Below are 26,304 nucleotides of genomic sequence, written 5' to 3' on the forward strand. Positions count from 1 at the left end.
ACGCCTTCTCGGAGATCCAAAGCTGCAACAAAGTGGTCAACCGGCGCCATGTTTGGTGCGATCATTGGTTTCCTCGTCCTCCTTGCGGTCGCTGTCGCTGCAGGCGTCGCAGCTGTCATGGTTATCCTGCGTAAGCCCACGGCCGTGTGCAAGACTCCAGGCTGCCGCCTCTATAGCGAAGCCCTGCGCGCCAGCATAGACGTATCGGCGGATCCGTGCCGGGACTTCAACCAATACGTGTGCGGACGGTACGCGCACCCGAGTGGCCTGTCTGTGGCCGAGGTGACGCCATGTTTATATTACTTGCTTTTTCTTCAGCACCGAACGAAGCACACTAAGGATACCAGTAGTCTAATAGAGTAAAGCACAATGTTAACTATCCGATTTATAAGAATACAGGCGAAGCGTTTGTGGCGTTTAAAACAGGACTGGTGCCATCGCTACCGCAGTCATGCTAGACGTGGTCTGAGGCTCGTTTACGTGCAAACACTGATTCCATCTCACCTGCACATGCTTCGCTTACAAAAAATTAATCTCCATTGCGTATTGTTTCGCTATGCACTTTACGACTCGATGCCGCTAGTCTGGCCGTGCACGGCAGATGGCGAAATTTATGCCGCGAATGCATGTGCGGTTGTGTGAGGTTAGGCCAAGAATTAAGAAGGTCTAACTTATCCAGACCTAAGTGACGAACCTAACCGAGTAGTGAAAAAACATGTCAATGAACGGTGTAAAAAATGGGCCAGAGTTTAGACGCATAAATTTATCACGAGAGAGCATTTGGACTTAGCCCAACTGACGTCTTTATGTACTGACAAGGTAGCGACATCTCCTGTTTTGCTGTCGCATTTCTCATTAAGTCTCCTTGTCAATCGCTGCATAAGATCGCCTACAGAGAGGAGAAACCTGTTAGTGCACGTAAGATATTATAACGTTCAAGCATTTGTCTTGTTCATCGATTGAAATGTGCGTGATGCGAAAGTATCTTCCAGTCAGAGAGATATTATTTGGGTAGTCGGCTACGAAGCGGCTGTGTGCTGTACTTGCGGTTATACATGATCAACCCCCAAGGGGTCAAGTGGATGCAGCTAGCAGAGAACCGGGTTAAGTGGAGAAATATGGGATAGGTCTTCGCCCTGCAGTGGGTATAGTCAGGCTGATGATCATGATGATGATGATGATGATGATGATGATCAACCCCTAGGAAGGAAAGCAGAACACTATGACATCATAGCGTTAAAGGCTCCATTTGCGGTTCCTTGTTCACATGCATGTGCTCCCTTAGCATCAAATCCTTAATTTGTGCCTTAAAGGGACAGAACTGCGGACAAAATATGTCATGAGATTATGGTGGAAATTAAAAGATGTTGCCTCATATAGTACAGATCGAGCACTTCAGTATCAAAGAAAAGATGTTTTACTATTTTTATTTGCCATTGAAAGTTGCATAAAAATAGCTGAGGTGGCATCTTGCGGAGAAACCCTATTACTTTCATTATAGTACGCCACGTGACTACATTTCAGCAAAATATCGCTGAATGTCGTTAGTGCACACCGTTCTTTTTCTTCCAGGAGTGCTTGTCATATTTTATTATATTTTTTACTCTCTTCAGTGCGCTTAAATAAAAACCACTCCTCCCTTGGCATCGCGAGAGGCATGATTTCAGCTTTTGTCACTAGATGGCGCCAGAATGTCTTGAATTCCGTGAATGAACAGATGATAGTGCCCACTAAAATCTATCAACGAGACGTACGTTAATGTGCCTGCCTTGAGTGTGGAAACTGAAAAGGACTCTACTCTACGATAAAATGTGTAATTACTGTCTGGCGAGTGAAAATTTTATTTGTTTTCAAAACGTCTCTTATTTCGACCACCAGTCGTCATCGCGGTCGCTGCTCATGGTTTCCTACATCGGACTGCATATACACGAGCGCATGAACTGACCGAAAAATTCTCAGTAAAAGTTTTTACAGCGTTTCTTCCATAGCCGCAATGGAATTGAGCATTTTAGACAGCATTCCTTTCATTGCGCCCAAAAAAGTTTGATGCGTAAATTTCAGTGTTCTGTCCCTAAATACCTCGCACTTTTTTAAGATACTGCCCTAAGGTACCTCTTTATCCAGCTACAAATCGGAAGCTACCGCCCCACATAGATATAAATCCCCGATTTTAGCAAGTAGTGCGAGCATGCCTACGTGGCTAGGAGTAACGTGCTTTAGTCGTAAGCTCGTATAACAGAAAATATACAGGGCAGCCTGCATGGAACTTTTCTAACAGTTAATGCATAGCATGAAGGGACTATGTCCGCACTTTCGTGTCATGAAGAGTTGTGTCGTCAAATATAGAGTTAAGAGAGAAAATGGCCTTATCAAGTAGAGGATGATAAAAGCTTCCTAGATACCGGATTTTATCGATGTGGAATGATGAGTAATTACGTAGAGGCAAAACGGTCAGTTAGACATCGAAATAGCACAAATGTTTAATAGCGCCGGGCCGTGCGAACTGGTATATGACGTCAAACCAAAGGGGAAGTTGGGAAAATTTTGACAATAAATGCAAACCAAGATAAAGGGAAGAAATTGATTATAGAGTGGTTAATTAGTATCAATTAGGAAAAAGTAATTAGGACTTAATTTGACGAAAAAATGTCAAAGATGCGCTCGTGGTCACGTTACAAAAAGGCGGTTGCCATTGGCACCGCCGCCTGTGACTTCATGGCGCATCCTAGCAACGCATGAAGAGGGCGGCGGCGTTAATCATTAACGCAATAATTAACGCATTAATCATTAGCCAATCCACATACCACCTCCCATATAACATACTCAACGCCAAACAGAGCAGGCGGACATCCCAATACGCATGGCTGTCACCTCCGCCCTACGTGTCACATGAACTAATTAACAGAGGCTCAACGCACCAACCAATTAGTCCGACTGAGTCACACGGAAATAGGACGACACCTACTGCGACAACTCCGTCTCAATCCACCCACTCCACCCCGGCAAGGCCTTTTCCTTTCATGATCTCCCCGGGCATGTAGGATCACATATACCAGATGCCTCTACCGCGAAATTTTGGCGCTAGCCATTATCAGGGTAGGCGGAAGGTTCGAGCCAGCTATTACACCAAACGATACAGCAGCGGTTCCGATATTCTTTATGTTGACGCGGCAAAAAATTCTACAGTAGGATTTTTCACGGCAGTCACAGCCTACGCAGATGGCAAAGTGGGGGCCGCCACAAACTAATTCTCCTGCAGAGGCGGAAGCAGCCGCCATCGCCCTTGCGCAGGCCGACTCCACCATTGACAAAGACATAAGCGAAATTTGCACCGATTCCGGGGCTGCATACAATCACTCGTGAAAGGCGTGCGACACCGGCCACCCATAATATTCTTGCCACAGCCACCTCTCTCGACCGAACGGTTAATCTGACCTGAATCCCTCGGCAACCTCGATCCCCGGTAATGAGTACGTCCATGCGCCGGCCAGAGAACTCTCTTCCCGGCAGCCAACCCCGTGCAAGAGGCCACATTGGTTCTTTCTACATATCATCAAATCACCACAATCCACAAACACAGCCGCAAGACACTGCCACCACCTCACAGCACCTCGTCGCCTTTATCCAGTGCCACATGGCGACAATTGCAGACGGATTGCTTCATTTTCTCCAACTCTCTCTCTCATGCTTTCACCCCTGCTTGCTTCCTGACTGTGAAACTTGTCGCGTGCCGAAATCCACATCTTTCCACTACCTGTGAGAATGCCCTTCTCTCCAGGCAGTACCCCCCATCTGCCATCCCCCATCCCACGTATTCTTCCTGGGAGGATGCTTTGCGGACCGCTCAGCCCGCCGGCCAGAAATGGCTGGTGGGTTGGGCTCTATGTGAAGCACAAGCCCTTAGACTCCTCGACTAGTAGGACCACACTGGAAGACATTTTGTTATCTAAGAAAGTTGATTCCATCTATTCATACGTCCTTGCAGTGGACAAGAATTATTATGTGCGTTTCACAATTCTGTGCGTGGTGCAGTTGGTTGAAGCTCTCGGCTTGGGATCTGAGGGATGAAGATTCCATTCCCGGTGAAGACATGCATTCTATTTTTGTGATGACTTCATTCGGATTATTGACAAATGTAAACTTCTCGCGGACGCATGAACGAACACGTTGGAGAGGCTTTCGCCCTAATAAAGGCATAGATAACATCAGCAGCGCTGGTGCAGTGATTAAGAGGTCGGATACTGTCCGAAGCAACGTTGGTGCAGAGTTCCTGGATTCTAGTTCGACAGCCGACGGCTACGTTTCGATGGAGGCGAAGCGGGGAGGCGCCCATGTGCCCTTCAATGTCGTTGTTGTTGTGGCTGTAGGAAGAAGGAAAAGAAAATGCACGGGCCTGCTACTGGCTCTGTAGCTGAGCCACCTCCGCTGCCTCTTGCGGACAGAAGAGAGAAAGCAGAGAAGAAAAAATTACAGCAGTGCAGAATCTGCATTAGAGTAATGCGAAACCACGGATACTTCTGCTGGTTGCTTCTGGTTGCTTCTAGCTGCTTATTCACTTCTTGTTTACCCATTTGACTTTGGTACTTTCAAATTGCGCGCCAATCTCTTCCTATGCCCTTTTTTCGGTCTACTTCCGGTTGCATGCCGTCACTACCTTGACGTCATACCCACTACGGCACCCCTTTCTCTCTTTTCGCTTTCACTCCCACCTCCTTCCCTTCCTTTACGCGTGGTTCAGGTAACCACAAAACAAATGTGACAGATACTGCGCCTTTCCTTTCCTTTGAGCCAGTTATTCTAATCGATTACCTACTTACCTTATTGACCTAATTATTTTTTCGGCAACACAATTACGTCACCCTCTATCAATTGACATCACTCATTAACCTCTACCACTTCTCAATCACTCACACTGCTGCGGACACGATTTTGCGGACATAGTCTGCATTGTGGCTGTGCGAAGAAGGAAAAGAAAATGCACGGGCCTGCTACTGGCTCTGTAGCTGAGCCACCTCCGCTGCCTGAGCCTGATTAATTTATTTATAGGAAGGGAAAGGCGCGGTAACTTTCTCACATGTTTTCTGTGGACACCGCAACCGTGCCGTAAGGGAAGGGATGAAGGTGGGAGTGAAAGTGGAAAGAGAGAAAGAGGAGCCGTAGTGGAGGGCTACAGAGTAATTTCGACCACCTGGGGATCTTTAACGTGCGCTGACACCGCACAGCATACGGACGCCTCTTCGCTTCGCCTCCATCGAAACGCAACCGCCGAGGTCGGGTTCGAACCCGGATACTCCGGCACAGTAGTCGGGTGTCTTACCACTGCACCACCCCGGCGGGGCTCACCGTGCAGACAGAAGAGAAAATCGAGAAGAAAGAAAAGAAAGAGGGAGAAAGACGCGCGCCGGAACAACAGCCGCCGTCCACCACCGAAACAGTTGCGGGTGCAATGACGGCCTACAACTGACAAAAATCTGTGGCAAGCCAGCCCCCCGCCGCAAGCGGCGGCGACCTACCTGTCCCAGCCACGCGGACAGAAATGTGTGAACATAGCGAAGTAATGCTTTCGCATTAAAAGATGAGGGAGAGAAAGACGCGCGCCGCAACAGCCGTCTTTCACTACCGAAGCGGGGGCGGGTGCAATGACGGCCTACAACAGATAAACATTCGGTGGCAGGCTGGCCCCCGGCCCACGTGGCGGTCACCTACCTGTCCCAGCCACATCCTATCGACTGCCGCGCAATCTCAATGCAACATCCCCAAATGGTCGAAATTACTCTACAGCCCTCCAATAGGCACTTTTCTTCCTCTGTGCTTTTACTCCCACCTTCCTTCTCTTACGGCGCGGTTCAGGTGTCCACGCATTAAGGGCGACAGATACTGTGCCTTTCCTTTCATGTGAGCGAAGACAGGATAGCAGGTGATGCCAAGCTGAGACATGTCTGATCTGTGCTCTGTGTTTAGTCTTGTTTCTTCTGTTTTTTGCTACCTTGCCAAGGCTGCGAACTGCCTACTGTGCACACTCCTCCGGAGAGGTTTTCAGCAAGAAGGGCGAATTATAAAGTAAGGAAACCAAGCCGAAAATTCCAGGCGCAAGTTATTCTTAGCTCGACGCTGCCGAGCGAGGCCCTGCTACACGTCCGTGGCATAGATCCATGACTCTTCTCTTCCTTCTCATCTCCCAATCCCCTGCATCAGCAGTGGCACCCAGGCCTCGTGATGGCCAGACACTCCTCACGCCTTAGTTTCTTGCAGTGGAACTGCCGTGGTTTCCGCGAAAAGCTGAACGCCCTGCAGCTCCACTTCCAGAACATCCCTCCCTCCAACCTCCCCACTTTATTTGCCCTCTAGGAAACATTCCTCAGTTAAGCTGAGAGACTTCACTGATTTCCACCCTCCTTCCCCGTTCCCCCCTCCGCCCCCCCCCCCCCCGAACATTGCCACTCTGGTTCACCCCAACTACGTGGTGATATAGCATCCTCTCGACATTCCAGAGTGCACGCACCTTTTCCTAGAACTCCTCCCCCGGCGGCGGCGGGATACCAGTCTTTTGTTCTAAATGTCTAGAGCCCTGCTCGCACACCTCCAGCTCCGTTCCTCCTCCTTCTCTACAAAGCCCTTTCTCACGCACATCGCAAAGCGCTCCTCATTATTGGGGATTTCAATGCACATCACATCAGCTGGGGTTATCCCGCGAACTGTAGGAAAGGTCTCGCGCTGTGGACATTCGTCCAGAACGAACAGTTATCCGTAGGTACCGATTTTTCGGACCCTACCCGTATCGGCTCCAGCATTCAACGCAACACTAATCCGGACCTTTCCATCTGCAAAATGTCGCGGACGCGGCATGGACGAACACCTGGGTCTCTCGGCAGTGACTACTATATCTGTCCATCTCTTCCTCTCTTCCCACCCTTTCTCAATTTACTGCCACCTTGCTCAAAGATGTTTCATCCCCCACCTCTACCGTCCCCACCCCTCCTCACTGCTCCACGACTGACAGCCGTCTGCTGCACCTATGGGAGACGCATCATTCCCTGCACCGCCGCTGGATTTCACAAAAACACAACCGCTCGCTACACCTCCACCTTACCCGCCTGGATATGGAGATTAAAGAGCACTGCTCATATTTCACCAGGCAGCAGTGGGGCCAGACCTGCGACAGCATTGCCGGTAACCCCGGGCTGAGGGATACATGGACGCTCCTACGTGTCCTCCTTGACCCGTCGCATGCCAGGCCCACGCAACGCAGGGATGTGACGCGACGCATACAATCCTCTCCACTATCTGATTCCGATTTCTTTCTTGCACTCCGAGATTGCTCAGTTCAGTTCAGGCGTTCAGTCGTGTCCGACTCCTCGTGACCCTATGGACCATGTCACGCCACGCTTTCCGGTCTCTCACCATCTTCTTAACATCACCTAACTTCATCCGCAGTGCCTCGAGGATGCCATCTAACCATCGCGTTCGCTGCCTACCCCTTCTCCGGCGACCCTCAACCTTTCCCAACATCAAATCTTTCTCCAGCGACTCCTCTCTTCTCATCAGATGACCAAAGTAACTGAGCTTTAACTTTAGAATTTGACCCTCAAATGAGCAGTCAGGATTTATGGTCGACAATATCGACTGATTTGATCTTCTGGCAGTCCAAGGAACTCTCAAGAGTCTTCGCCAGCACCACAATTCAAACGCGTCAATTCTTCGGCGGTCAGCCTTTTTCACAGTCCAACTCTCGCATCCATACATCACAACTGGAAAGACCATAGCACGAGTTATACGGATCTTGGTTGGCAGACTAATGTCTCTGCTCTTTACTAGGCGGTCAAGGCTAACCATTGCTCTCTTTCTCAGAAGCAAGCGTCTCCTAATTTCATGGCTGCAGTCTCCTTCCGAGGTAATCTTGGAGCCCAAGAACAGAAAATCTGTCACAGCTTCCACTTCTTGTCCATTGATGCTCCAGGACTTGATAGGGCAAGACGCCATGATCTTTGTCTTTTTAATGTTCAATTTAAGCCCAAACTTCTCACTCTCTTCTTGTACGCGCATCAGAAGTCTCTTGAGTTCCACTTCACTTTCTGCCATTAAAGTGGTATCATCCGCATATCTAAGGTTGTTGATACGTTTTCCAGCAATCTTCACTCCAGCTGAAGACTCGTCCAGACCGGCCTTCCTCATGATGCACTCTGCATATAGGTTAAATAGGCAGGGCGACAGTATGCAGCCTTGCCTCACCCCTTTCTCAATCGGAAACCAATCAGTAAGACCATGCCCAGTTCTGACCGTGGCCTCTTGCCCTTCATACAGGTTCCTGAGGAGACAGATGAGGTGAATTGGAACTCCCATCTCTTGGAGAGCTTGCCATAATCTGCAGTGATCTACGCAGTCAAACGCTTTCGCATAATCAATAAAGCAGAAGTAAATGGGTTTCTGGAACTCTCTTGCTTTTTCCATGATCCAGCGAAGGTTGCCAATTTGGTCTCTAGTTCCTCTGCCCTTGCGAAACCCAGCTAGCACGTCCGGAAGCTCCCGATCCACATACTGCTGCAGCCTACCTTGGAGGATTTTCAACATCACCTTGCTAGCATGCGAAATAAGGGCGATCGTGCGGTAGTTGGAACAATCTTTGGCACTGCCTTTCTTTGGAATGGGGATGTAAACTGACCTCCTCCAATCCTGTGGCCACTGCAGGGTTGTCCAAATCTTCTTACATAATGTATGCAGAATGTTAACAGCATCATGGTTGAGGTTTTGAAGCAACTTAGCTGGAATGCCATCAATTCCGCTAGCTTTGTTCTTAGCAAGGCTGGCTAAGGCCCATTCAACTTCACTCTTCAGGATACCCGGCTCGAGATCAGTAATCACAACCGTCTTATGTTGGGTTTGCACATTCGGGTCCTTCTTGTACAGTTCTTCTGTGTATTCCTGCCACCTCTTTATCTCTGAGGCTTCAGTGAGGTCCTTGCCTCGTTTGTCCTTTATCACGCCCAGCTTAGCACAGAAGCTTCCTTGTCTTATACATTGTCTTATACACAGCTCTTGTGTTCCTTAATTGGCTGTTGTCTTCAACTGCTTGGGCACTGTATGTTCAGGAAGGCATTCTTATCTCTCCTTGCTATTTTCTGAAAATCCGCATTGAGAACCTTGTATCTTTCTCCTTCCCCTATAACTTTTGCCATTCTCCTTTCCTCAGCTATTTGCAAAGCCTCTTCAGATAATCAGTTTGCTTTTTTGCATTTCTTTTGCTTTGGAACTACCTTAGTAGCAACTTCTTGTATTATATCACGAACATCAGTCCACATCTCTTCGGGCTCTTTGTCTTCTAGATCTAAGTCTTGAAATCGATTCCTCACTTCCACAGCATATTCTAATGGAATTTGATGCAGATCATACCTGAAAGGCCTTCTAGTTTTCTGCGTTTTCCTCAATCGAAGCTTAATTTTGGCAACAAGAAGCTGATGATCGGTGCCACAATCGGCCCCAGGCCTTGTTTTTACTGCTTGTATAGCGCTTCTCCATCTCTGCCGGCAAATAATATAATCGATCTGATTCCTGTACAGACCGTCCGGTGAAATCCATGTGTACAGGCGCCTCTTGTGCTGTTGAAAATGAGTATTCGCTATGGTCAGGTTGTTGACAAAACTCTGCTAGCCTCTGACCAGCTTCATTTGGCTCACCAAGACCGAACTTGCCTGTAATTCCGGATATTTCTTCACTCCCGACCTTAGCATTCCAGTCTCCTATGAGAAAAACGACGTCTGATGATGGGGTGCGGTCTAAAAGGCATTGTAGGTCCGCATAAAATCTCTCAACGTCAGCTTCCTCAGCAGTAGTGGTCGGTGCATATACTTGGATAACGGTTATGTTCAAAGGGTGACCTTTGATCCGAAGTGACATCATTCGGTCGTTTTTGGGGTTGTACCCTATCACTGCTTTGCCCATTCTTCTGTTTACTATGAGAGCGACCCCATTCCTTCTCTTGGATTCGTGCCCACAATAAAAGACATAATGGTCGCCGGAGTTAAATTCTCCCATTCCGGTCCACTTGAGCTCGCTGATACCCAAGATATCAATGTTCAATCTGTCCATTTCTCGCTTGACGATATCCAGTTTACCTTGCGTCATAGATCTTACATTCCATGTTGCTATGTGATATATCTCCTTACAACATCGGACTTTCCGGTCGCTTCCCGACGCATCCACAACTGAGCGTCCTTTTGGCTTTAGCCCAGCCGCTTCATTCGTCCTGGAGCTACTAGGAATCGCCCTTTGTTCATCCCCAGTAACATGTGGGACGCCTTCCAACCTGGGGGGCTCATCTTCCGGCGCCATATCAATAATGGTATTGTGACTGGCCATAGGGTTTTCTTGGCAGGAAATACTGGAATGGGTTGCCATTACCTTCTCCAGTGAATCACATTTTGTCAGAACTCTCTGTCGTGACCTGTCTTTCTTGGGTGGCCCTACACAGCAGAGCTCACGAGTTCATCGAGTTTCGCAAGCCCCTCCGCCACGGCAAGGCAGTGATCCATGAAGGGGCCGAGATTGCTATCCTTGTACTTTTCTTCCATCCCCCTCCCTTCCTACATCGGCACTCCTAATTCTGTGCTTGATGCAGATATCACACTCCGCACCACTTCCGCACCAGGAGCAGACCAAATATCTAACAAGGCCCTCCGTAGCCTAGACACATCATCCCTAGAAGCCATTACGGACCTCTTTAACAAACATTGGCAAGAAGGCACTCTGCCTTGTGAGCGCACTCACACTAAGCTAACCTTCATCCTCAAGCCCGGCAAACCCATACACATCCAAAATCTCCGCCCTATTTCCCTCACCTCTTGTCTCGGTAAGCTCTGAGCACATCGTTCTAGAGCGCTTGCAAAGCTTCCTCGAGGACAACCATATCTTTCCCGATTGGATGTTCAACTGTCGCCCATTCCTCTTAACACAGGACGTCGTACTCTAGCTCTACGAAGAGGTCCTTCACCCTCTTCACACCAAGCTCACTCGCGCGATCATGGCACTGGACTTGACGAAAGCATTTGACAACGGCACCCATACGCTATCCTGGACGCCCTTTCCACCCTTAACTTGGGTTTCCGGGTCCATGGTTACATCAAGGCTTTTCTTGCCTGTCGCACGGCTGAGATTTCATTCGGCCCTCTCTCCTTCCCGCTTTGCCTCTTGGAAATCGAGGTACCCCAGGGTTCTGTTCTCTCCCCCCTTCTCTTCAACATCACCCTTTTCCCTATGGCACGTGCTCTAGCTACCATCCCTAACATCTCCCATGCTTTCTAGCTGATGATATCTTCTGGGTGACTACCGGCAATCTTGTAGAGATGGAAGCCATTCTCCAGGCAGGCAGGTGGTGAAGGCTGGCTGTTCCTGGCTCTTTGTGGCGGGGGCTAGCCTTATGCTGAATTTTCATCCTTTGTAGGCCGTCATTGCACCCGCCATTGCTTCGGTAGTGGACGACGGCTGTTGCGGAGCGTGTCTTTCTCTCCCTCTTCTTTTTCTCTCTTCTCTATTTTTTTTCTGTCCGCACGAGGCAGCGGAGGTAGCTCAGCTACAAAGCCAGTAGCAGGTCCGCGCATTTTCTTTTCTTTCTTCCTATAGCCACAACAACAACCGGCAACCTTGGAGAGATGGAATCCGCTCTCCAGGCGGGCGCGGACACGGTCGCCAATTATGCTTGCACGGTCGGGCTAGCTTGTTGCCGTCCAAGTCGGAGCTCGTGCTCCTCCTGGCTCGAAGAATAGTTCCGACCTCATCTACTACCCTCAACGTCACTATCGACGCACACCCAATTCCTTCTGTCCCTTGCATCCGTATTCGCGGTCTCTTTCTCTCATACAATGGCAAACACACTACTGTCCTTTCCCGCCTTACTACTAACGTCCAGCAGACGGTACAGCTGATCCGGCGGGTCGTTAACCGACACCACGGCATGCGCGAGGACGACTTCCGTCGTCTTGTGCAGGCCTTTATGCTAAGCCACCTCGTCTACTCCCTCCCCTATTTCTTTCTGTCTCGTGCCGAGGAACACAAGGTCAACCATCTCATCCGCCAAACCTATACGTCGGCTCTCGGGCTTCCCACTTCCCGTCTGCTGGCGATTGGCGTCCACAATACTCTTTCAGAACTTGTGGAGGCCCATAGCATGGTACAACTCGATTGTGCATCTGGTACCACCCCTGGAAGGGTCCTTCTTACTTCCCTTCGCTTGACCACTGTCTCCCCTGTCTGTGTTACCCATCCCTTACCCTTCTCTATCTTCTCCATGCTCACTGTCAAGCCCCTTCCCAAGAACATGCACCCTGAGCGTCATGCCGCTCGCCTGTCTGCCCGCGCCTCCACCCTCTGGTGCCAGTGCGGTACACGGTCTGACGCCGTGTACGTTGATGCGGCAGCCTACCTCTCGCATCCCGCCTATGCCCCGGCCACTGTTTCCAACACACGAACCCCCCCCACTCGTCGCCACTATCCCCGCTATCACTTCCACTACCGCAGTGGAAGCAGCCATCGCCCTCGCCATTGCCAGCACACCGGCCCTTTTCATACTTAGCGAATCCAAGAGCGCAGTCCGCAACTTTGCAAACTGTAGAATCTCTTCCTCCGCGCTCAAAAATCTTCAGCACTCCTCCTCCCTTTCCCGTCCTATCCAGCTCTTCTGGGTTCCGGCTCCCAAATGGTACCCTGCAAATGAGGCGGCAAATTGCATCGCTCGCGAGATCACCGACCGAGCAGGCCCCGTTCACTCAGGGATGGACACGCGTGACTTGTTGTGGCTGTATGAAGAAGGAAAAGAAAATGCATGGACGTGCTACTGGCTCTGTAGCTGAGCCGCGTATTTGGGTTTGCTCGGTACGGTGGCTCCGCAAGAGACAAAACGACAGAAGAGACGAAGAAAGCGGGCTGTTCCGACTAGCATCTACCGCCCCCAGGAGCCGAGCAGCCTAGCGATTAGCGGCGCATGCTTTTTCAATGGGCGTCATGCTGGACGCGGCACTAGCTTGAGAAAGGCTATACTATACTACTACTACTATTGCTATTATTATTATTATTATTATTATTATTAATATTATTATTATTATTAATATAGTAGTAGTAGTAGTAGTAGTAGTAGTAGTAGTATAGAGGAAGACTCGTTTCACGAAGTTGGCCCTGAATTGTCTGTATGTAACGGGCGAATTAACTGGCTAAATATTATCTTCACAGTTTTAATTATTAATAATAATAGTAATTGATTCACAGGAAGGGAAAGGCGCAGTATCTGTCACACTTGTGTCTGTGGACACCTGAACCGCGCCGTAAGGGAAGGGATGAAGGTGAGAGTTAACGTGGAAAGACAGAAAGAGGAGCCGTAGTGGAGAGCTACGGAGTAGTTCAGGTGTCCACAGACACAAGTGTGACAGATACTGCGCCTTTTCCTTCCTGTGAACCAATTATTATTATTATTATTATTAATTAAAACTGTGAAGATAATATTTAGCCAGTTCATTTGGCCGTTACCTAAAGACAATTCAATGCCAACTTCGTGAAACGAGTCTTCCTCTATACTACTACTACTACTACTACTACTACTAATAATAATAATAATCATTAGCAGAGAAATATTACTTTGTGTATTATTATTATTATTTAGTAATAGTGGTAGTAGTAGTAGTAGTAGTAGTATTATAGGCTCTTTCAAGCTAGTGCCGCGTCTAACATGACGCCCATTGAAAAAGCATACGCCGCTAATCGTTAGGCTGCTCGGCTCCTGGGGGCGGTAGATGTTAGTCGGAACAGCCCGCTTTCTTCGTCTCTTCTGTCGTTTTGTCCCTTGCGGAGCCACCGTACCGAGCAAACCCAAATACGCAGCTGAGCCACCTCCGCTACCTCGTGCGGACAGAAGAGAAAATAGAGAAGAAAGGAAAAAGAAGAGGGATACAAAGACGTGCGCCGCAACAACAGCCATCGTCCACCACCGAAGCAGTGGAGGGTGCAATGACGGCCTACCACAAATAAAATTATGTGGCTGTCTAGGCCCCGCCGCAAGCGGCGTTGACCTACCGTCCCAGCCCCGTAGGGCCAGGAATTGCTACCCTTCACACCACTCCCGCGCGCCTGATTCCCTCCTTACCTTGCATGACATTACCCTCCACTACCGCATTTCCCGCTTATCCCTCTCTCTCTCACAAATCCCTATCTAAAATCGAACAGAATGCGTGGCGCCATTTACAGGCTCACAGTTTCCTTTCCCCTGCATGCCTTCCCCTTATTGACCCCGGTGCCTTCTCGCCCAAATGCACGCTTTGCAGCTCTCCCAGAGTAGACTATTCTCCCATTCTGTACTCTTGTCCGGCACAGGTTCCCCCCGTCTCCTGGCAAATAAACAGCCCGCAGTTGTGGGAGGCTGCTTTGGCTAGCTCGGAGCCGCATATTCAACAGCGGCTTACGACCTGAGAAGCGGAAGTCACCACCAGGCGTGACCTGGAGGCTACGACCGGCAGCCTAAAGGCTACCCACGGAACGACGGCAACATAATTTTATTTTGTCCTTCACTAAATAATGATTTTACCATCACCTACAGCCGCAACAACAACAAGCACAGCACACGGACGCCACTCCGTTTCGCCTCCACCGAGACGCAGTCGCTGACGGTCGGGTACGAACCTGGGTGCTTCGGTACTGTACTTGGGAAAACTAAAAATAAAATGAGCGCTTGTGTGCGTCTTATTTGCCTTGTTAGCATAGCTCTTTTCTTGTATACAGTGCAGATGGGTAGCTTCTGACTTCCGGAATAGGTAGCTCCTTTTAGCGCTGAGAACAATTTTTTCAGTCTCTGCTTTTCCGCAATGCGGTTAGAAGGCCCATGTGGCACGGCTCTAGCGGTAATCTAAGGATACACTCAGCGTCTGACGGTCGCTTGCAGGCGGCCAGGCAAAGTTACCGCGACGAGGTGGTCGCGCCGGCACGAAATGGCTCTCTGATCGCCGCCGGACAAAACGCTCTACAGAAGGGTTGGCGATTCTACAAGTCCTGCGAGGACGTGGTCGAAGGCAGCGCAGACAACATTGCCACCGTGCTCGCTGGCTTAAATGAAGCGGGTATCAGCTGGCCTGTGCCCACCGTTGGAGAGGTGAACTTGGTCTGGGCTATGGTGGCCCTGGCGACCAAGTTTGCCTGGCCAAGCATTCTCGACTTCGCCGTACAAGACATGTCTAAGGGCGTTGTGCAGGTGAGTGGCACCAAGGGAGGATTGAAAAGTACCTTGAAGGTTGCCTGTTCTGGCACCGCCATTACTAAACAATGGTGAACCCAAGGTGAACCGTCGTCACATACCCTTGCTGCAAGGGTTGTGGAAAATTATTGCCGATTTCTATAACTTAACGCCATTAAGAACCGCTAGCATTTGCAATGATATGCTGAAACAAACGCTTCGGCAAGTTGGTAATCTTTAAGTGCAGACAGCCCAAAAAAGACGGGGACATAGCGCTCGTTTGTGTCCTTCCTACGTCCCCATCTTTTTTTTTTTGCCCTGTCGGCACTCTTGTAATGATATATTTGCTTTAATAGGACAAAATCCGACCAGGTGTACCGCAGCCGGTCCAATGGTCGCAGTCCCACAGATGGTCTAAATAGTCCGGAGCAAACCACTATGGTCTCCCCCAAACGCAATGTACAGGACCACAACGGGAAGTTAAACCATACATGTTACTTCTCTTACACACAGGTATCACTGTTTTTATCGCCATACACCACTGAGGTGCTCAAGCGCAAAGAGGAAGGAGACGCTAACAAACACGAGGCCTTCTTCAACCTTACTGCCCGTATTTTCTTCGACGCCATGAAGGCCACCACTAAAGGAGTTGAAGACGTGTCGTTCAATGACGCTGTCAACTTCAGTACCATAACCAGCCTGGAACAGCCATACGAGGCCTTTTTCGGCGAGACTCCTGGAGCACAGGTATATCTCTTGCGTTTTTAATTGTCGATCCAAGGTTTCCCTGTAAATATATAAATTGGTTGAGCGTAAACCACGGGCCTCTCAGTTAGCGAAAATTACCCTGCCAAACATGGCAGCCGCAAAAAAAAAAAAAAAAAAAAAAACATAACGGATAAAAAGACTCATTTTTCTATACACACTCCCAAACGGTCGTGCAGACAAGAAAACGATCGGAGTAAAAAATGATAGAGATTTAAACATGGCTTGAACCTAGTGGTACGAGCGAAACCTCTCCTAGGCGTGGTTTCGAAAGCACCCAGGTTGGCTCACTAGTTGATACTCTTGGCTACTGAAGCGGAGTTCGCTGATGCCATGTGAGTGCAATCTAAATATACCCAGGAGTTCTAAATTGTTTCAGAGCCCTTCGCTATGTGACCTAGCTCTTTCGTTCCCATTCTTCTCTTTTTTTTTACGGTGCGATTGAGGGTTCCACACCGAACACACAAGTTTGTAGAGATGAGAGAAAAGGGCCGAAACACAGACACGGAGATTCGAGACGAAAATTTCAGTTACAATTGCATATGTAGACGCTGCCTACTGCGGCAAAGGAAAAATGAATGCAGTCGGGCTCAATGGCAAGCGAGAAATGGTTACTGCAGTGTCTATAAAAACAAAATCGATACAGACAGCGGAAGAGGCTGCAATAGCACTGGCTCTTGCTCAGACCGAGGAAAAATACACAGTCAGTGACAGCAAACGCGCAATCAGGAGCTACACCGCTGGAGTAATAGCAAAAATCGCGGGTAGAATCCTGGATCAAAAGCGAATAGAAAGAGAGGTTACCCTTGTTTGGACGCAAGCCCACGCAGGCGTGCCCGGAAACGAGGCGGCACACAAACTAGCCCGAGATCTCAACACCAGGCTGGAGGAGTGCCACTGGAGCAAGGCAAACAAGAGGACCTGATTAACTATAGCGAAATAACAATGCACTACAGACTGAGCAGAAGGGTCCTACCACCACCAGACCCCATGTTAGGCAAAGAGGAAGCAGTAGCATGGAGAAAGCTACAGACAAATACCCGAACCCAGTTCTTGTCAACCATATATGGCCAGAAATACGATCAGACCTATGTTCATTATGTAAAGAAAGGGGATCACTAGATAACATAATATGGGAATGTGCAAAGTCACCAGGCAAGGCTAAAAATATAAATAAAGACACCTGGGAGACCCTTCTGCGAAGCTCAGACCCAAGAGCCTGAAGAGAAATTGTTCGACTGTCCGCAGATGCCGCCGGAGTCCCAGAACTACCGGCCTGCCACTAAGGCGACTGTCCCACCTTCAGGGTCTAACCCGCGAAGAGCGGGATAGTCACTCTGTTGGACGAATAAAAGTTTTCTCTCTCTCTCTCTCCCCTCCGAAGTGTGACGGATGCTGCACCATTCCTTTTCTACACAGCAATTTGTAATTTTCAAGCGTGGTTTAGCAAGGTTACACACGGTTTCACTGTTTTGGAACGTTCCTTTAAGAGTGTCTTTTATTCGACAACCTTTGTTTCTTTTCTGCAATATAATAATACTTTTAAGCAGGGTTTTCGGGAAAGGAACGCGCTGCGTCTCACGTTTCGATGGATATCTAAACTTAATTGCATGACGGTTACACTTCGTATTTTGTGCGATTTTTTATATCTGGTTTACATTGTTTATTTAGTAGGGAAGCGCAGCATCCGTTTTCGTTCGATATTACTTGGACTCAGCTCAAGGTTTTTCGAACACACGTACCGCAAGGCCTTTCGAACATGCTCATAATCTCGCAGACGCAGTTTTAAGGTCATTTGGACCCAGTGAGAAGAAATCCATAGTTGCACCACAAGTAGTACCTCTTACACTGTAACAAGGTAAACATTCCTAGCAAACACAAGGAAGCCTGTTAGTGCCTAATACAAAACTAGAGGTCGCTATATATATCTCGCGCCAATACAGACGTCGAAGCAATTCGATTGCCGGATGACATCTGCATAATAGCGCCGGATCCAGTTACAGTTGTGGTGGTGATGAAAACATTTATTGTACATTTTGAAGGTTCGTTTGACGCGGAGCCTTAAGGTTCTCGGCCTTACAATACTGGGTGGAGACCCTAGTCAGGGACTCCATTGGCGGTTGCCGCCGCCCGCGCACGCCGCTTTTTAAGGCCCTTTAGGCCTGCAGGTCGCAGCATCCGAGCAGGGTCGCCTCCCAGTCCTCCCGGGAAGGGTTAGGGATGGGGGGAAGGAATGGGTTTCGTTGGCAGACCCATACCATGTGGTAGATGTCAGCCACCTCCCCACAGTACTGGCACTGGCTAGGGAATTTGGAGTCAAAATGTTTAAGTACTGCCGGGCACAGCATCGTGTTAGGGAAGAGGCGCAGGAGCAGCCTCTCGTTCGCTTTTCGTAACCCTTTGCAGGGGTTAGGGTATTTGCGATGCGAGTTTTGATAAAAAGTTACAATATCTTTGAATGTGTATGTCGGATTGGAATCGATGTCCTCAGCCGATTCAAGTCCCGAGGAAACTGCCCGGAGAGAAAGCGCGCGGGCGGCTGCGTCAGCTCCCTCGTTCCCTGCAAGACCCTGTTGGCTAGGAGCCCAGACGAGATATTGGCATGCGGGGTCCGTGTCCCGACTGTAGTTTTGATATATTCTATAAGCTAAGGGGGCGGTCCACCCTTGCGTGACATTCCGACAAGCCGCTCGTGAGTCGGTAATAATATATTTAAAAGTGTGGTCTGAGGCGGCGAGTGCAATGGCTACATCTTCGGCATGCGTTATAGATTTGGCCTTCAAGGTAAGGCCATCGACTGTGTTCCCGTTGTGAACGAACGCGGCCGTATACCAGCCTCCCGGATGGGGGCCCGAGGCATTCATGTAGAACACACCTGATTTGTTGCCATAATGGCGGGCCAAGACTTCTGCCCGCGCCAGGCGCCGCTCATTATGGTCTTCTCGTGACATGTTGGCAGGGAGAGGCCGCACTCTGATGGCGCATCTCCGGAGTTCTGAGAGGCGGAGCCTCTCGTCTGTGAACTGTTTATGTTGAATGTTTAGCCGGGCAAGAAGGTGGTGACCCGACACTGTCTGTGTGATGCGGGTATAATGTGCTTCCCGAAGCTTCCTGAAAGTGTTCGCCACCCCTAGGGCCATGAGCCGACTGTTAGAGGTAAAGATTGGGACGCGCCGCAAGCAATATACTTCTTGAACTGCAGAGCATTCTGTTATGAGTATTTCACACATGATAACTTCCCGTTATGAAAACAGAGGTATTTCTTGTCCAGACACGCTAGATGTGAACACAAGAGGAGCATTTTCAAGCTTTTTAATTTTTTGTTTCGGCCGTAAGACATGGCGCACGTCATTTTCATGCGAAAGCATTTCTTGGCGTGACAGAGCCTGCTTTCGGAGCGTGTCCGCACCATCGATACTTGCTTGCACTGCTTAATCTGGGCTCTGTACCAGAAAATGGCGCCTGTGACGTTACTTGAATGCCTCGAGATGCCTCCGCCGTTTATGCTTCGTGTAAGACTGCAATACGTTCTCACGCTCTGCGAGCCGAAATCACTAACTAGGTGACACACGACCAGGTAGAAGAAAGTTGTTGGACCGTACCATTGAGTGAATAAAATTGTGCTTTAACGATAGTCATTATCGAAAAGAAAACGAGTAAATGTGTACTACGACAGGTGAGGCCTAAACGGTTGATCAGCAGATGTGTGGCACCTTTGTAATTGAGATAGCTCTCGTTAAACCGGGCTTAGAATTAGGCTTACTGGACAGCAGTTATGAAACACGTGGCAAACGGCAGCCCTGGAGACTAAAGTGACTGAAATCCTCTTCCAGATTGCAGCGATTAAAATCTGCTGTTCAAGCCGTATTGGTCTTTGGTCGCATGGCAAGTACGTAGTGTCAAGGGCCCGCAAATTGTTCGATTATGTTTCCCATGGCGGTTATCAAAATACTCGACTCTGCTCGTGTGGCCGTTGGCGAAACAATGTCCACACCATTCTTGGTCGGCTCCTGCATAGAGTGCACTGTCGCGATTTGTGCCGCTAAATGTTTATGCCAAGTTCATCTCTGTATCGCCGCATTCAGAAATCTCGATTTCGAGCAGCGATTTTACTTAGAGTCTTGGCCATTGTCATCGAAATTTATTGCTTCCAACTTCCACCCCTATGCCAGTCTGTATCACGGCACACTATGTGGACACATGCTCATCCACCAGTGTCCGCTTGAAAATTACGACATACGGGACGCATTCACAGTCCGTTCAGAGGTGGAGTGCAACCTGAACTTTATTAAAGTGACGGTATGCCAGAACTGTCGATGCAAAGTGAATTTATAGTGACTCTGGAGGAACTGCACGGTTAACTTGAACATAAAGACTCGCCTTCAGACTGAACGTTCATGAAGTACCCAAGCCTTCATGGAGTTTTCTAGGAAAAGTATGTCGCTTCTTAGCTTAGACAATTTAAGGGTTGAGAAATATTTCATGTGTGACAAGATAATGAGATTTTTTAGTGCGTTGTAAAAGATTCGCTGAAGACAGAGCGAGAATGATATACACTTTATTTGACCATATATACATATGCACTGAAAATGTGCTTTAGGAGACGAAAAGCACTTAGCTTTGTGTAAGGCGGTATGCAAAACATTCTGGGTAAAGTGAACACAGTTTCTTTTTTTAGGGGATGTGCAAAGTGTTTCATTGCTAATCTTCATTGCGACCAATTTTTTCATGCTGCATTGCATACAGGGTGCTTTTTTTCCCAGGTGGCGAACGCAGTAAATATTTCTGAAAACAGCTTGCTTCATATCACGTCCTCTACCATTTGCTCTTTTTTTTCCCGGCCGACAGGTTTCTGACATCGCTATTGACACCATCGTTCTCTTAATTGATGCATAACGTTCATACTGGATACAAGAAACGTCTCCAGGTTCCTTCGGGTGCTGGTTTAACAACTTACAGAATGTCAAAGTTAAAAATTTGAAGTTATTTGAATTCTTGACAGAATGTCTTCTTGCCATTTTGCTTGGAAAAGCTAAGAAATCGGCTTTCTTGAGAGCTGGATGTACTTTGACGGAAAATCCCAACCTGTTTAGCCTAGTTCGCATAATGCTGGGTATGTGCACTAGCACATCGCATCTCTTTTCGCTTTTGGTTCGAGGCTTGAGTTTCGTGGTCAGAGTTCAGGTAAAAGATTTGAAGGGACACTTAAGCTCCTCATTTAAATATATACGACGAGATAGCGGCAATGATTTCCGTTTGTCAGCTCTCCTTCAGGATTGCGTACGTGGACGTTTCTACTCGCCCAATTACTAATCTCTGAATTTCTTCATCTGATATCTCCCACATGCCCTTTATCACACGGCCGTATGTGAAAGGCCACCCGACGTAGATACAACGTCCCGCTTATAACCAAGCCGCACGAACGAGCCTGCTTCACAAAGGTGTAGCCTGTCTACCTCAGAGTGCGTGTCCTCAAGGTTGATTGTGATATATCAGCCCCACATATGAAAGGAGAGGCACTAGGTGGCAGCTCCTGTGTGATGTGCCATGTCATATAGCGGTTTGACGTCAGGCAGCTCTTCGTCCAATAAATGCCCGGCCATGTGGGACAGTAATTACTAGCTGCTGGAGACATGCCCACGATTTTTCGCTGAGAACGTCAACACCGAATTTTATGCGGAACGGGGCCCTGAACACTATCGCGATAAAGTAAGCGACGTTGGTGACGGGACAGGAGCGACCGTAAATTTTGAGGCCACTAAACTGCACATCGGGTGGCATTATGATAGCGGTGTTTTAGGTTCCACTTCGCTCTGGTGGAAGTAGATGTAGTAAAACATCCTGGGGAGCTAGTTAGAACATGACACTTACGAAGTGTTTTGCGCTTAAAAGACGATCGTAGGAAATAGCAGGACAACGTATGTCCGATCCCTTCTCCTATCCTGCCCTATGCTTTCTTCCTGTGATAGTCCTTTAAGCGCACATTGCTTCTTAAGTATGTAGACGCTGGCATTCAATGCAAACCGTGAGAGAGAGGCAGTTGATTGTAAATGGTGATAGCATAGTATATATTTCATTTTTTTTCGAAGATTCCTTTCCCTTCGCGTTGCTGTCCTTCTCTTCCTGAGATATACGGCTGGCGAGGTCCACACATACACACGCAGCCCGGCCTAGTGGCTCACTGCGGCGTTAAATATAATGTTTTGCATAGGAAAAACGAGCGGTTCATAAACAGCGCGTCACCGCGGCGGGTAAGCGGAAAGGTTTTAAGGATCCTGTGGTATATATACTTCGCCTTAACAAAATCCTGATTGGGGGACAGGGTCATGACGTCACAGCTATGTGACCTCGCGAATTATTTCCAAACATCAACAACGGTCACGGTAAAATGGCATCACGCGTGGAATGAAAGGGAGCAAAGTATGCGAATTAGTAATTATAATTTCTTTATTCCCATTCTTGATGGAAGAGACTACGGGTAGAATTCGCTTCAGAAGGGAGTGACTTGACTAGAGCCCGCACCTTCGTTTACAAGGCAAGCAGAGATGAAGAAAAAAATAAACATAAATAACAATTGACTTCTTATGAAATACGTACGCAACATAAAAGCAAAGGGACACGTAGATTAAATGAAAAATACTCTTCAATTATTTAAGAAAGAGTGACTAACAAAAATTCACGTAAGGGTCGTTATTCACTCATAAAGAAAGCAAGACCTGATTTATGAAACGAATTTAAAAGTGTTTACGAGCGCATGGTAGGTACTGTTGTCGCTGCATGGTCGCCGAATGTCTGAAATAATTTACCCCTCGCACCCCCCCCCCCCCACCTCCCACCCCCTCACCCCTCCTTAAGAAGTTTATTTCGCTTCAAGGAAAGTTTCAAGAATGTCAGGTGGCATTTCAACCCACGGTACCTGTGTTGCAGCCTGGACATGCTGCTGACTAGGTCACGGAAATCACGCTTGTACGGCTTAAGAGGAGGCTTGGCTTTAGATGTATAATATTGGGTCTTTCATGTAAGCTAATACCTCCTTACCATGTGCTAAAGACTTTGTGTAACTATTGATGTAAAGGTTATTGAAGTAATAAGCGTGCAGTGAAGAGCGTCGTGTCGCTTAATATACTCTTTCCTTGATGTGGCACTGTGGCGCCGACATGCGGTAACCACCGGAAGCCCCTCGATCTGATGTATACCGCTGCACCAAGAGATGGTATGTGAGCAGAATTGAGCCTTGTTTTCGATTTATTTTACAATGTTGGGGCTGCGTCAGGGTGAAACAATCATCCTTTCGGAGAGGAACCTCGTAGTATAAACTGCGTTTTGGTTTCCCTTCTGGAGTGCAGAAATATTGTATAACAAGCTGCGTCACACTCTTAATGTGGAGCTTAAGTGTACAACATTTATTGCAATATTGGCCCTTGATCCGCAGATTCATTTGCCAGACAACGAGCCGAACATTGCCATTACGAAGAACTTGATAAAGAACGAGCTTGTCCAGGCGATGCCGGGTCGAGTCCGGCCAGACCACAAACTGAAGCTGGCCACTAGTTACGAAGCCCTCGTCCGGTGGCTCATCGACGAGGTCATGAATCGACCTCACGACCTGGAGCTCGTGCTTGGCTGGCACGTTGTTAAGTACATGGCGCCACTCGCCAGTCGCGATCTGGCCCTCGCCTTCCACGGCCTCGCACAAGGCAGCAAGCATTCCTCCATGGAGCATAAGGTGAACAGGATGACGATTTGACTTTACAATGAAACTTTTGCCCCTTGAGTGCCGGAGTGTCATGACTATCGAATGTTGTTTTTCTTCACATAGTCTGATCCTGCGCTCACAGTTACTAAAATTAGGACTGACATACATAAACAACCAATTGGCCACGTTTTTAGAAATAAATACCAAGAAAACTAGAAGCTTACCGAGAAAGGAGCTCAAGGTAAATTGGTTGTTATTTTGAAGTTTACAATATGTGAATAAGTTACGATCTGAAACCTTGCCACATAGACGATAAAAATTCTGAGTAATAGAAAGCATTCGAAGGATATGATGGGGCTGCCATGATGGGCACGGACCTTGAAGCGAGATAAATGCTGGGAGCCGGATGCACTTAACACCCAATATGCTCTACAATGCAAAAATGGCGCACATCTGCTCCAAATAACCAAAACCAAGGCGAATCGGATAAGTGGTAGAAAGCGCGGCTTCTTGGTAAGACGCGCCTACGCAACTGCGTTTCATGATGCATATCAGCAATAATGAGATGCCTTTATCTTGTGGCACTTCTCGAATAGATAAAAATAGCAGGCGCTTAATGATCAGCATGAAAAACACGAGTTCTCATCAGAGTGCGGAAATGTAGCCGAACTCTATGCTGTAAACATTCGCATTCAGCTCCGCCCTTACCGCCGGAAAGCCTTCATGGCACGAAGTTGTTGCACAACACTGTTCGTAAGGAAGGAGCACTAGATATGCTAACTAAACATCGGCAACGTTTTCTAATTGTTTGTCTGCGCGACGGGAAGGTGCCCGCATTTATCCACTACACAGCATGTTGCTACTAACCGAGCAATAAAAAGTATACGTGTTAAAAATATCGCTGTAATTGTGCGCTGTCCATCCTCTCCCTTTCACTTTGTATGACCGAGCTTTAAAGGCCTACCTTTAGCCACAAACGCAATATTCTGCACTGAGTGAGCACGTACATATTTTAAGGAGGAAGCCTTTCTTGGCGTATCAATAAAATTACTGTTCACGGAATGTGTGACTAGACGAAAGATCCAAAAGGAATCCAAGAAAATTCATATAGAAAGCCAAAAAAGACAAAATACCGTGTCCAGTCATGATTAGTTGGCTATAATGCCTTAATACGGAATGTGTCAAAAGCGACAGATCCATAGTCAATTCAACGGTTGCCAGATTAAAAAAAACATTGAGTAAATTGGCTAAAGCTCTAAAAATTGGCTGTTCAATACCAAAAAGCCATTAAAATATATAAATAAATAAAAAAATGATAAAAATCGAAATGTAAAAATAAAAAAACCAAATGAATTGCAGAATAAAATAAAGATATATGAAAACGATTTTTCCTAACTGCACCTAAGCAGTATTAGATGCCCGCTAGAAATTTTTTGTTACGGCTATGATACTTCTATTTCTAATGCTATATCAAAAGCTCTTCATACCTTCTCACTTGTTATCAAACAACTGCTCGGAGTATGAGAAATATCCAAGAGCTGCCATGCCTCGTTTCCATGACACTGAACGGCCTCATCAGTCGGAAGGTGCAGCCTGCGGTAGCTCTATTCGTTTACAGAACCTTGGTTAAAACCGACTTCTTATTGGTCCATTTAGGAGACGCGCAAAAAAGTTAATAAAACGTACAGAGAGGCTCTGTCACGCATGTGAACACGCTAATGCATTCCCACGATATTTGTAGACTGTTACCTCGTTGTTTCTGGACTGCAGTAAGGCGACCTGGCGCAGAAAGAAGAAGCCTACCATTTTTAAGCGAAAGCCTTTCTAGGCTCATCGAAAGAAATTTCGTGCGCGAGATCTCTCATACACCGCGAGAACCCGTGAGATAAGTTCTTGTCTAGCGTTCCTGCCATCTGCAATGCCACATTTTAGCGCGCGCCATGGGACGCCACGTGACAGGAGCGATAGTGTACCGTCTAAACTCTCACTTGCTGGACGGTGTGAGAGATACTGTGCTTTTCCTTTCCTCTAAACCAATTATAATTATATGTTGAACTGCAACGAACGCTGATAAGTGAAGAATTTTAGAAGAGAAAGGGTAAGCTTTCGCCATTCTCCTCTAAAGAGACATTTAAGAGATTCTCTGTCTCTCTGTTGTGTGCTTCTGTGTCATAAAAAACCACCAAAAGGTACACTTCACAGGAAATCATGCGATGTGATGCAGCGTTTCGATAGTTAGTGTGGTTTTAATTCGTTTTTTTTTTAGAATTTAGTTCTAATATTCGCCTCTTGCTTGCGTCCTTCTTATTTCATGGCCCCCACTGAGAGCCCCCTTTCTTTTCTCTCGCTTCTTCCACTCGCGTTTCTCTGCTACCACGCAAGCGCACAGGGCAGATCAAAAGTTCCCAGGCTACAACGCCTGCTTTTCAGCAGTGTAACTGGACAGTTACGACAACTCTAATGCCGAAACTCTTCGTAGACAGGCGTCAACTTGTTTCCGAGAGCCTTCATAATCTTTTGGCATCTTAATGCTCAGGATGATACATTCCCTTTACTTCCTGTCAAACGCCGACAATAGATTATCAGAAAACGTGTCACTATGTATTCGTAATGTAGCAAAACACAAAATACGCGCTGCTTC

At 47.7% G+C, this 26,304-nt stretch overlaps 1 protein-coding gene across 1 annotated transcript in view; it reads left to right on the plus strand.

Moving 5' to 3' along the window:
* Nucleotides 1–26,304, plus strand: part of LOC146176876 (neprilysin-1-like) — a 33,614-nt gene continuing 7,310 nt past the window's right edge. The window contains exons 1-4 of the mRNA XM_084581414.1: nt 1–282; nt 14,915–15,220; nt 15,716–15,949; nt 23,400–23,693. Coding sequence (XP_084437540.1) covers nt 49–282; nt 14,915–15,220; nt 15,716–15,949; nt 23,400–23,693 — 1,068 coding nt within the window. The 5' untranslated portion in view covers nt 1–48. The remainder of the gene's footprint in view (nt 283–14,914; nt 15,221–15,715; nt 15,950–23,399; nt 23,694–26,304) is intronic.

Source organism: Amblyomma maculatum, chromosome 10 (assembly GCF_055883805.1).
Source record: "Amblyomma maculatum isolate TAMU_Amacu chromosome 10, ASM5588380v1, whole genome shotgun sequence".
NCBI lineage: Eukaryota > Metazoa > Arthropoda > Arachnida > Ixodida > Ixodidae > Amblyomma > Amblyomma maculatum.